General features: G+C 48.4%; 1 protein-coding gene across 2 annotated transcripts in view; it reads left to right on the plus strand.

Annotated features, from left to right (window-relative positions):
* The first annotated feature begins 461 nt into the window (after nucleotides 1-461).
* Nucleotides 462-12,343, plus strand: part of iglon5 (IgLON family member 5) — a 93,756-nt gene continuing 81,874 nt past the window's right edge. The window contains exon 1 of one of the 2 annotated variants that reach the window (XM_086113964.1): nucleotides 462-1,022. In XM_086113964.1, coding sequence (XP_085970090.1) covers nucleotides 962-1,022 — 61 coding nt within the window. In that variant the 5' untranslated portion in view covers nucleotides 462-961. The remainder of the gene's footprint in view (nucleotides 1,023-12,343) is intronic. The other variant, XM_086113963.1, reaches the window with a different exon arrangement.

The following is a 12,343-nucleotide window of genomic DNA, read 5'->3' on the forward strand; positions in this document are numbered from 1 at the left end:
AAAAAAAAAAAAGTTCATTTTATTGTAGTGTATGTGTGTGTGTGTATCTATCGATCGATCGATTGATCGATCTATCTAGAGAGAGAGATTTTGTGTGTGTGTGTGTGATGTTTTCTCTATTATTGAATAGTACTTTTCGAGATATCTTCATGATAACCAGTGTGTGACCGCAGAATAGGTACTTTGCATTTAATTATTGGGTGGGGGGGAGGATGTCTGGCGCCGCACCAGTCTTTTTGTTCCCTTGTAATATCAGTCTGCTCATCATCGAGTAACCCATCTATTGTTTGCATTGGCCCTCATCAAAAACTAAACCCACCTGAGCCCACCTGAATCCCTGCGCCAGCCCCCCCCCCCCGCCCCCCCACCACTGTGATCTGTTAGTACCGCAGCGCCCCACGCTTGCCCATCAATCACACGGCATTAGCCCCACTCTCCCGGCGACGCGCGGGACTCGCGCACGCCCCCGATTGGCCAGGCGAGAGCCTCCTCTCCCATTCCCAAGCCCCGCCTCCCCCGGGCGCGCCCATTGGTCGAGCCCCCCGCACCGAGCTGCCACTCAAGACGCCGGAGCTCCTTGTTGCGCGCCTGGCGAGCTCTGCTGCGGGGCTGAGAGGGGACGAGGCGCGCCGCATACCAACACACACGCTCCCACCCAAGGACCCGGGGACCCGCCACCCGTTCTCAGAGACGGCCGCGTCCACGCCAAGTTTGGCCACAGAGAATCCCAGAGCGCGCCCGACTCCGACCGTGGAATATTTGCTTTTTTCTTTTTGCCTCGGCTGACATTTTGCAAGCGTGATATAAACCGCGCACGGAGCCCCTGTGCGCCGAGAGAGACGACAAGTGGACCCGGCGCCTCGAAGACCCTCTGGTTTGCGTGACATTTCCGACGCCGGAATAGTCCCGCCATCGACGAACGGAACCCAGCGCATCGGTGGAAATCATCACAACTGCCATCATGGGCTGCCCCCTCCTGAGGAACGCGTTGCCCGGCTTGGTTCTGGTGCTGTTGTGCAAATGTAAGTTGACGAGACGCGCGCGTGTTTTGCTTGATGCGTTTCTGGAAGGATGTCGCGCGCCTGTGCGTGCGTGCGTGCGTGCGCCCGTGTGCATGCCTGCGTGAGCGTGTGTGCGCGTAATTCATCAGCGCGGAGCCAAGACGGAGTGCAACGGGTGGTGCATGTTAAGATGTTTCCTCGGAACCAAAATAACAGAGGCCAGGAGGGCCGTGATTTTCGCTACGTGACGGGAATGACAGCCCATCTTGATGCGCGTGTGCGGCGCGTAGTTGTAAAGGTGGAGCGGCGCACGCAGAGGAGTCGGTGCTGTCACCTCTCTGCATCAACAAGGTCGACTGGGACACAAAGGGTGACGCATGCTGACAAGGTGGACGGTTGCGGTCAAAGTTGAAGTAGGTGGAAGGGGAGGGGGGGGGGGGGGTGCCCAAGATGATGCCATCTGCAGAGAATGTTATTCTTTGACAACCCCCCCCCCCCCCCCCCCAGGTCCCCCTAGCACCTCCGCGAGGAAATATACAAAAGAAGCTCCTTAAGGGTTTGTCTTGTTTTGCAGTAAGAGAAAAAGGATAAACGAGTGGTTTAAAATTGCTTTCAAGTTGTAAAGGGGAGGTCACGTTTGGAGTTTCGGGGGTTGTAGTTCTCCTTATTTTCCAGCAGCAGGTGTGTTTCCGAACTATCCGTCTGGCAAACAAAACAGCCGTCTTTGGATTCAGATAGTGTCATGATTCTGTTTGTGACCAACAGGTGGTACAGTAGGGCTCCCCCTGCAGCTGCACACCTGTTGGCCGTTATGTAATTGTTGCTTGAAAAGGACCGGGGGTGTTGTAGCTGTCATGTTTGTCTGTCATTTTCTCGGTCATGTTCTGGTGACTGTTAGTTCTTCGCGACAGCCTGGGTTTTGTTTGATACTTTGGATCGGTTTTGTTTTCAGGACTTTGTTTTGGATTTAGTTTTCTGTGTTTTTATCAATACAATTCTTCAAGTACACCCTGCTCCTCCCTCCTGCCTGCTTTTTGGGGTCCACCACGCAAGGTGACAGATAACAAACAAACAAAAAAACGATACTCATGTCCAAGCTGTGCCTCAACAACACTTCAGAATGTCTTTGTGCCATGTATGTGCTTCGCACATTCCTGCTAACTGTACTTAGCACGTTGTAGTGACCGTCTAGCACACTGTGGTTAAGTGTCTTGCGCATCCTGATAATTGTCTCGTATGTTTGAGCAAGTGTCTCTCGAGCTCATTCTGGCAACCGCATCGCACATTCTGGTGACTGTTTAGAATAGCTTCATATTCTGGTGATTGTCTCATCACAGAATCGTTCCTGTAACTGTCAATTGCGTTCTGGCCAAAGTCGAGCGCATTTCGGTTCCTGTTTCGGTCATCCCGGCAATGGTCGAGCCCAGTCTTGGACTCTCCAGTAAGAGTTTGGCTCATTCTGATAGCGCATCGTAACACGTGTCTCGCAGAGTCTGATGACTGCAAAGCACATTCACCGTCTAGTGCTAGCTTACTCTGCTAACTGCGTAGCACGTCGTAATACATAGCGTATTTTCACGACCGGGCGTCGATGATATCTCAAACAAGGGTCTTGTGCCTCGGCCCACCAGTTGGGAATCGGTGAGGTCGAGGATTCCGGTGAGCGCTGAGCCTATTCCGGTTGCCGTCTCGCACGTTTCAATGTCTGCCTCGCAGAGATGACCGTGTCCAGCCAATTCCATTGACCGTCAAGAATGTCGAGTTCAATTTGATGCCCGTCTAGGACATTCTGGTAACTGTCTACCACAGCTCAGCGCGCTTAAAAACAAAAACAACCCAACAACGCTAACATCGATGCAAAGTGCTTGAGCGTTCCTCCTAACATGCTTCGTGATCAATAAAGTTAGGAATCCATTCAAGCCTTCTTCCATCCATCCTCGCATCATCCCCGTGTGCTCCTGGCGTGCTGTGGGACGTGCCCACGTTTATTAGTTTTGCAAGACGTACTCAGCACGCTCAGTAATTATCCTCACGCCCCCACCGCACGCTCCTACTTCATCTGTGCACGCATGCTAAAAAACGCACGCAAACACACACCCGCCGCAATTAGTTCCACCTCCGCCCTGTGGGAAATCAGGATATAACTAAATTACCCTGACCCTTAATAACAGTAATTGATGTGTCAGTGCAATAAGACGGTGGGGGTTAACAACCTGCAGTAGGACTCCCGCCTCTCGGGGGCAGGAGTGAGTGGGCGGGCTGGCAGAGGCGGTGGGGGGTTGCGAGCGTACGATCGGTCAAGCTTGACGGCGAGCAGACGGATGGCGCTGCAGGATGCATGAAAACACGACCAACTCAGTGGGCGCGGCCGCACACACACACACACACACACATACACACACACACAAGCACAGACGCATTTCATCCGTGGCAGCCCGTGCAAAGGGACCCATCAGCACCGGTTTCTTCGTATGACCAGAGATGCGCGGCGGTCCCGCGAGCGTGTTGTTTGGGAGGAGGGGGAGAATGTGAATAAATGATGCGGCGTTTGCCACTAACCCCGCGAGAGGCGAGAGTGCACTCGCCACCAAGTAGGCACTTGGATTGGTTCCACATCAGCAAACGGTGGTGCTGGAACGGTCCTGTTCAGATAACTCCCTGGCCGAATCCGGTTCTTGCCTAACACATGCTGGTAACTGTCTCGTACAGGATATTTTTTGTAGTCCTAGCACATTCTGATAACTGTCGAGCAAATTCACTTCCCTCTGGTAACATTCTAGAACATTCTGCTAACTGTCTACTACATTCGGGTAACTGCACAGTTCGTTCTGCTAACCCGGGGGTCGGCAACATGCGGCTCCAGAGCCGCATGCGGCTCTTCAGTGACATCTAGTGGCTTTCTGGAGCTCTATAAAAAAACTCTTTGAAAATGGAAAAATATTTTGATAGTAGGCTAAAATAGCTCAAATAGATATAGATACATATAGTTCAAAGACAGCCTCCAAAAAACGGAAATTAATGATCACTTTACTGACACTAAGAAAAGCGAACATAATGCACCAAAACAAACAAAAAAAATCAAGCAAGGGTATCACAAAATAAATTCTATAAGGGTGTTTGTGAACACACAAAGTAATGAATAACATAAACAATTCTGAGACAGTCCGGTCTCCTACATACATACATCATGCGTTTCCTTCATTGTAAGGTTTATAGGAGGCTTTTATTTTTTTGTGGCTCCCGACATATTTGTTTTTTGGGTTTTTTTTCTCCTACATGGCTCTTTCAACATTTTGGGTTGCCGACCCCTGTGCTAACCGAAGCACGTGCTGGTAACTTGTCTACTACATTCCGTGAACTGTGTAGCACATTCCGGCAACTGCCGATGACAATCTGCTAACTGTCTTGTACATTCTCACAATGTTGGTTTTGGTCGCTGTCTGGTGCAGACCGGTCACTCTCCAATATGTGCTGTTTATCAGCAATGAAGTTGAGCGATTGCAGTAACCGTCTCACATTCTGGTCATGATCGATAACCTTCCAATACGGCCTTATATTTCGGAAACCATCTCGCACATTGTCGTATCTCTCCAATGGGTGTAATTCATCGTGGCTAAGCAGCGCCGTGCTGGTACATTCTGGTAACTGTCTATGACATCATTGTAACTAGTACATTCTGGTCAGTGGTCTCCAATTCGTAAAGAGTCTCGCCAATTTTGCAAACTGCCTGGCACATTCTGGCGACAGGTTAGCACGTTCTGGTATCTGCCTTACTCATTCTCTTGAACGGAATTGACTCAGAGCCGTTCCGACAACTACGTAGCACATTTCGGTCACTGCTTTGCTCTTTCTATGATTTGGCACAGTTTTAGTGTCTATGCCGTTGCGGCCTTTGTCGCTCACCCACATGTCATGATGCCAGACAGAGAGGGGGGGGGGGGCTCATGGCACCAACTCAGATGAGAACAGGTAGGCTCCATTTGTCACCTGACTCATGTCCTTCTGATTTCAGCGGCATATGTGGGTTGAATCTCGGTGAGCACAGCACGCCCCTACACACACACACACACACACACACACACATCCATGCACATTCAACACCCGCTGGATCAAATGTGTTGGCGAGCTGAATAAGAGAAGGACTATGCCAGCGTCAACAGATGCCTGGTGTTGCTAATCTGGAAGCAGCCCCCCCCCCCCCTTCCCCTTTTCCTTCTTTCCTCCCTGTGAAATCCTCATTTTGTCCTCCCGACTCGGCTCATACAAACATTTTCGGCTGGGTGGCAGCTTTCATTTTTAGCCCGCCACCATTCCCAGTCAAGAGCCACAAGCAGAAGTGTTGGAGGTTGAGCCAGCCTCGAGTGTGCTCAACATCCCACGACTATCCCCCCCCCCCCCCCCCCCCCTTACTCCCACCCTCCGGTGCTGCTTTTCATTCCCATTTCTTTGGCTGACTATATGCTGCAGTGCTTCAGACATCTGCTTCTTCCCTTTGTCGACACCCCACCGCGGCGTCACCTTTTGGGGGGGGGGGGGGGGGGATCCTGCTGCGTTTTGACCTAAAACTAGAAGCCACGAGTACCTTGATGGAAAAATGATCAGAAAGCTCATTTATCACGTTGACAGTTTTACAAGGCGGCGTTGGCGTCCTAGCATGGCTCCCGAGCGAACGTCGCCACTGCCGAGATTTCTCCATTTTAAGCGCTAATCATTATAATTAGCGCTTAAAAGACAAATTGTGTTCTACATACTTGGCCAATAAAGATGATTCTGATGATTCTGATTCTGATAAAATGAGTCCAGATGTTCCTGAAAACAAGTCTGGCGCGAGTGACTCATCGGTCCTTAATATTTTTTCTGGAATCACTGACCTTATTGAATCAGGAAAATGGAACGCAATGTGAAGCTTCCACATTTTATGTTCTGAATAATGAGCCAAGAGGACAGAACGTGTGATTTTTTTTGGAGAGGACATAGACTGACAGTGTTCCGCGCCCCGATCTATGACTCCACAAGTGCGCATTGCTTTTTCTTGGGCTTTGGTGTCTGTGTGGTGTTGCCACGGAAGGATACCTTTGATCTTGGCAAACTTGAAGATGACACATTCTTGGGACCCGTTTAGTCCATTCTGTGTCAGTGCTCAGCATATTTTGCTAAAGGTCACCCGTCTGCAGCTATCTTAAAGATTTTGGGTAGCGCTCGAGCACATTCCGGTAACTGTTTATTAGCATATTCTGTCCGGCCCGTTCCCTGAACGGTTACATAAGCGGCTCACGGTCTAGCACATTCTGGTAACTGTCTAGCACGTCCCGGTAACTGTCACATCCATCCCAGGAAGTGGCGAGAGCAGTCTGACAACTGTTAAATCCATTCCGGTAACTATCGAGCGTATTTCGGTCGCTGTCGGCACAATCGGTGAACTGCTTAACACATTGTGCTAGCTGTTGATGTCACATACCTGCAGCGCATTCTGGCTATCGCCTTTTGGATCTTGCACGTTGAGATCATAGGTCAATCCGTTCCAGTAACTCTTTTGTCTGTTTTAGCGCATTCCGGCAATTTTTCTGGAGACCAATAACTCTGGGATAAGTAAACTCATGTAGCGTTGGCGTCCCTCCCGTCCGAGCGTCGACCGACAGGCTTGGCTGGGTCGCCGTGAAAAGGACACCCCGCCGCGACCCGCATCCTTTCCTCATCGTTAGCGTCGTAAACAACCATCGAAGCCGCCACTTGTTTGCAGTTCTAATTACCGTTGTAATATCGAGAGTGCAGCGTAGTGGAACGCCAGGGGCAGTTATCGCGGTTAAATTGCAAGTAGCTGCTCATGTGCCGGCTCCTGGCACCAAGAGTGACCCCGGATGAGAATAAGATGAATTCCACCCTAGTAAAAAGTCTGAATGTGAAATCAATTTGAAGCCAAGCCCGTCGCATATAAACATGTCAGCGTGACTATGAATAGCTCTCATCCAATGGCAATTATATGGAGACAATAAAATAAAGGCCGGGCGGCTGAGAGCCACTGGCGTGATCTTCCGCCGACACCTTTTTCGTTGTCAAAGACGGCGAGAGGGAGAGGAAGGCAATCGAGATTAGCGCGGGCGGCTGGTCCTCGGGGAGCCGGCAGGCACGAGGGTCCCGCTTCCCTCTCTGTCCTCATTACCGCCAGACAAGGAAGTCGCCGGCAAAATCAATGGCAGAGGCTTAGGTGGTAATGCGGGCCGTGCCATTGCTTTTGTGTGTGTGTGTGTGGGGGGGGGGGACTTTTTCATCTTTTGTCTTGAAGTGAGCGTCTTTGCACTTGTGAGTGCTGGCCCGATGACTCACTTTGTTTTATTTGACCCGTGAAAGCTGTAGTGCTTATTGTCGTGCGCATTATGGTAACGATCTCGTCCATTCTGGGGACTGTCGAGTGCTCGTTGCTGTGCGTGATGGTGACGACGTGAGACTAAAATATGAGCTCAGTGCGGGGGAAAAAAACCCCTAAATGTCATTCATTTTTCCTGCAAAGCCCATCAAACTGATAAAACTGTTTTACAAATACATTTCGCCTGAGCGTGTCATCGCCCATTTTTTCACTTACAAAACATTTCTACCTTATTGTGACAGTATCATATAAAACCGACTTTACGTTAACATTTCACGTGACCGAATGTGGCACCTTTTTGCATTTTGTAAGCGATTCCTCTGAGTCCAGGATTTTTGTTTTGTTTTTTTTTAACTGTGCCAAATTTAGCCGAGGAGGAGGTTGCTGACTCAGGTTTTGCAATTGTAAACTTTCATTCGGGCTAAGGAAAAGTAGCCCATTCTGGTAACCGTCTCCTACTTTTCAGTTAGTGTCAAAAGCGCATTTTTGTCACAGTCGAGCCTATTCTGCCAACCGTTTAGTCCATTCAAGAAACTGTCTTGTTGTACAAATCTGTCGAGAAGATTTTGGCAAAATCTTGAGCGCATTTCGACATCTGCCAAGTCAATTCGGGTAAATGTCGCGCACAACTCCACTGTCGCGGTGTGGGCGGAGACTCAGATCCACCAGAGATGACGTCAAGGTAGCGTTGCATTCACCCGCGACGTTTGTCGTTGCCCACGTGGCAAGGGCATTGTTCCCACGACGACTCGGAGCGGGACGGCCCGTGGCGTGGTCCGGCGTTCCTGATAAAAGGGCCGCGCCTCGGTGTTGCCGGCGGCAACCGGACCGTCGGCTTCTCTTCTCCCCTCTTCATTGTTTGCCGCTGTTTAGACGGGTAAAAGTAGCAGGCGCAACACGTGCTAACGTAATGGCCTCGTGCTGCGCGGGGTTTTTCAATCCGCCTCGACTCCAGCAAAGGTGTCGCGAAAATGAATGAAAAGAGTGGCAAAACAGATCAATACATATTTCAACAGCTTCTGGCAAAGCCAAGAGAGACGCACCTAGGGAGAGATCGAAGGAAGGGGAAGAGTAATTGTGTTGCGCGCGCTCATTGTCGGGAGTGTGAGGCAGACACTGGGATAATTGAGACCCAGGCTTGAACAGTGAGCGAACGGGTGCGGAAGAAGCCTTAACGAGCGGCGCATAGCAAACAAGCTAGGAGGCGGTGGCACTTCATAATAGAGCACATTCTAGCATGTTCCGGTAATGATCTAGCCTATTCTGGTAGCGATAAAGCACATTCTGGCACGCACGCACCCACATTCTGGTACTGCAAGTGTCGAGTAAGTAATTGTCGCCAACTTTCTGGAATTCTCTTGTGTACTGGGGTAACATTTTAGTGGGTTCTAGTAAAAGTCAAACGCATCTATTGTCTCGACCGGAGCTCCCCAAACCTTTATCTGCCACAGATCGGTTCATGGTAGTACCGATTTTTGGAACCCCCCCCCCAGGAACATATATGCTCTGCTACAAAAATCAAAAACGAGGTTCAGCTCTTTCTCTAAAATCAGGATGGACTGGTGCCTATGGACCACGTGTCCAACATTCTGGAACAGTCTTTTGCATTCTGGTCACTGTCTGGCACATGTTTGTGACCGTCTTGTACATTCCGGTAACTGTTTAGAGCATTTCATGAACTGTCAAGTCCATTCTCTTAGCTGGCTTTCACAAAACTATTTAATCCTTTCTGGGAACGGTCTTGCGCATGTGCGAGACAATTACGACGTGGTATGGGAACAGATGCATCCCGATTTAATGGATCGAGAGAAAAAAGGCCGGAGCTGGATGCCGCGCTAACGAGCAGCCCCTAACAAACATGCTATGAGAGGCTAAGGCCCCCCACTCTGTGGCACTTCATGATCGCGCCTGTAAGAATCCCACGCAGGTTTTCCTACTTCCTGTTAGCTGCTGAGGGTACTTGGCGATAAGGAGTGTGGGACTGGAAAAAAAAAAATGTCAGAGGTTTGGCACTGAGGCTGTCATTTGCTTTCATGTAATAAAATAAAAGCTTAACTAATGCTAGGGCTAATAAAAGCGGCATTTATATATGCATTGTACTTGATTGTAATGAATTTGTGTACATTTAAGGTAAGTAGCTGACTGTTTTTATTAGAACTGTACAATACTGCCCTGTCAAATATTCAACCGTGGCATGTCAATTCACAGTTAAATAAGTCAATTAAGAACAGTAGATCCCCGTAATTTAACAGGATAACACTATGGATTGCTGTAAATATATGATGTTAGATTGTTAGAGTGTCTTAACAACAACTAACGAAATAAAATACTGTTAAATATTTACAAACAGTATTTGTAACACAGTATCTGTTTGTCCAGCTAGCTAGTTAGCTATCTAACGCAGTTCTTGCCTCGGTGTGCTCATTAAATTTTTTTCAAACGTAATTAATTTATTTTGTCCGTTACCCCCCCCCCCCCCCCCCACATGATTTTATTGTAGGTTCCCTGTCAAGTCGTGTCATTCATGCCTACTGTAGTAGCAGCCTATTCCGTGCTCTGGCAGCCTCGGAAAATCATCTCTGAGGCTAACTAGAATGCTACACATGGACATGTCACATTGTAACCACGCACAGTTTTGTAGCTGTCGTAAAACGTTCCTATTAATGTTGGGCCGCGAGTCGAGTCGGCGCTCGGGGAGCAGCTCTTTTTGAAAAAAAAATAAAAATGGATGAGATTGTACATCGAACCAAAGGCTCTTTTGGATTATACGTAGCTGAAGATGCCACGGTGCCAGTTTGATCGGTATCGTAGCTTATCTTAACTCCCGTGTCAGTATAATATGTGATTGTGTCTCTGAGAGAAGTCGAGTCAGCACTGGGTTGATCTATTACAAACTTGTACATCGTCTTAGCTGCTAACTTGAGACACAAATGTCCACTGCTGCAGTTTTGTAAATGGAATCAAACGCCCTTGTTCATGCCGCACTGTGAGTCGAGTTGGCCGTCGGGAAGCCTTGGCTGATCTTTTCCAGACAGAGAATGAAAGATACATTGAGAAGCAGCGGCTTTTGATTTCAGCTCGAGATGCTCCAGTTTGTTTTTGGGCGTAGTTGATTTGAGCCAAAAATGCCGTTGCACCAATTTGATCAATTTGTCCGTGGTGTCAGGACAACACGGGATCGTGCCCCTTAGCGGCAGTCAGTTGCACGAGCAACTCCGGTGGCTCTTTGACTGAGTTGCACATTTTGAAAGAGGGCTCCTTTGAAATGGTTGCAAAAAGGCAGGGAGACGCTTGTCATTTGGGGACCGTTCTTCTGCAATTCATGCTGCACTCCGACTATTCTCCACTGGCGCAGCGTCGACTGATCTTTTCCTAAACTTTCAGCTTGGATATCAGAGCACGCCGTTTTGATTTTTCAACGACAATCCAAAAGTTTGATTTTTTTTAAATTGAATTGAATTTTTTAATGAAACGCTCTACCGTTTCCATTTGCTGCATATAAACCTTCATTATACTTTTGAACAAAAAGACTGATTTAAAAAAACAACAACACACACCTAACACCCAGATTGTCAAACGATTGTGCCAGCTTGAGAGAGTTCTTTTAATTGGCTTTGAGCGCGGACTCGCGCCGTGCTATTGTTTTGTGCTATTTTGCTAATTAGATCCCGGGTTGGATAGCGCTAAAAACCCACACCGCTCTTTCCAGTGAAATTCTATTAGTGCTTTGACGCCGATCGCTCCGGGTTCCAAAACATTATTCCAAGACACTCCGAGGATTGCTACGACATGCCGTTTTCTGTGAAAACAGCATCACAAATTGCACTTGTTGAGTCCTCGCTGGCTATGTTTCAGCGATGATGCCAATTAAAAACGCTTTGGCCTCGCGTCGTCCTTGGAGAGGTTGCCTTTTACTACGTGTAGCGGCATCATCGGAAAGATGCACTAGCAAAGCAACACGGCTCGGTGCCCCCCATCCGGGAGGGTTAGCGCATGTGTCCGCATGACCTTTTACAGGGTTATTGGGCCATTGAGGAATAATGAAGGTGTCGGCTCAGGGCAATTAGCTGCTTAATGTCAGGGAAACGGTACGCTAGTACGCCCCCTTTTCGCTGACGGTTCAATAATGTACGTTGCAGGGCCTGAAAGAAATGCCCATGTTATTGACTTTGAATCCGGTTATGTAAAGTACGATGCTGCTAGAAGGTCTCCGGGACGTAGCCTGTCATGCGAGGGTTAGCGTTTGCAAAAGGCGGAGAAACTTCACTTGAAGAGCAGTAACTTTCGTGCCATGAGCATGATCATTCGCAGCAGGGAGTCGAGCATTCATAACGTTAGCGCCCTCCATTTTTAGAGACACGAACGTTAGCAGCAATGCAATTAGCAGCAATTGAAACGAGTGCCATTTTCACATTTTTAGCCTTTACTAGCTGCATTAACAGAAGACGTTTTAGCGGCAAGAACATTAGCACCATTGACGAGCACATTTTACCCGAAAACGTTTGAAAATTAGCACCAGTGACATTAGCACCTTTGACACCAGCGCCAACGGGCCCCTTCAGAAATACACTTCCGCACTGCTTCATTCCGACCGTTCTGAACCTTTACATGTAGTAAGTTCAGACAAAGCCCTTTACGTTAGGTCTAGTAAATTCAGCCCTGATGTTTGCGGAATGGACATTTGTGACGTTAACAAACGCAATGATGTTCGTGGCAGTAAATCGCGCTAGTGACATTTCTGTCACTGTCAATTTCGGTGCTTTGAAATTAGCATCCTCTACATAAACTGCACTAACCTTAGTAGTAGAGATGAACTTTTTGCACCGTGAACATTGATGTTAGCATGAATAACTTTAGCTCCATAGAAATTAGCCTTGCTATCAGTGCTGGTAAGTTAGCGGCCTTAACATAAGCGCTTGTGAATTTAACTTTTACAGTCAACTTCAACTGTAAGTGGCAAGAGGCGAGCACTCTCGGC

Source organism: Hippocampus guttulatus, chromosome 6 (assembly GCF_054856545.1).
Source record: "Hippocampus guttulatus isolate MCC_2025c chromosome 6, RoL_Hgut_1.0, whole genome shotgun sequence".
Taxonomy (NCBI): domain Eukaryota; kingdom Metazoa; phylum Chordata; class Actinopteri; order Syngnathiformes; family Syngnathidae; genus Hippocampus; species Hippocampus guttulatus.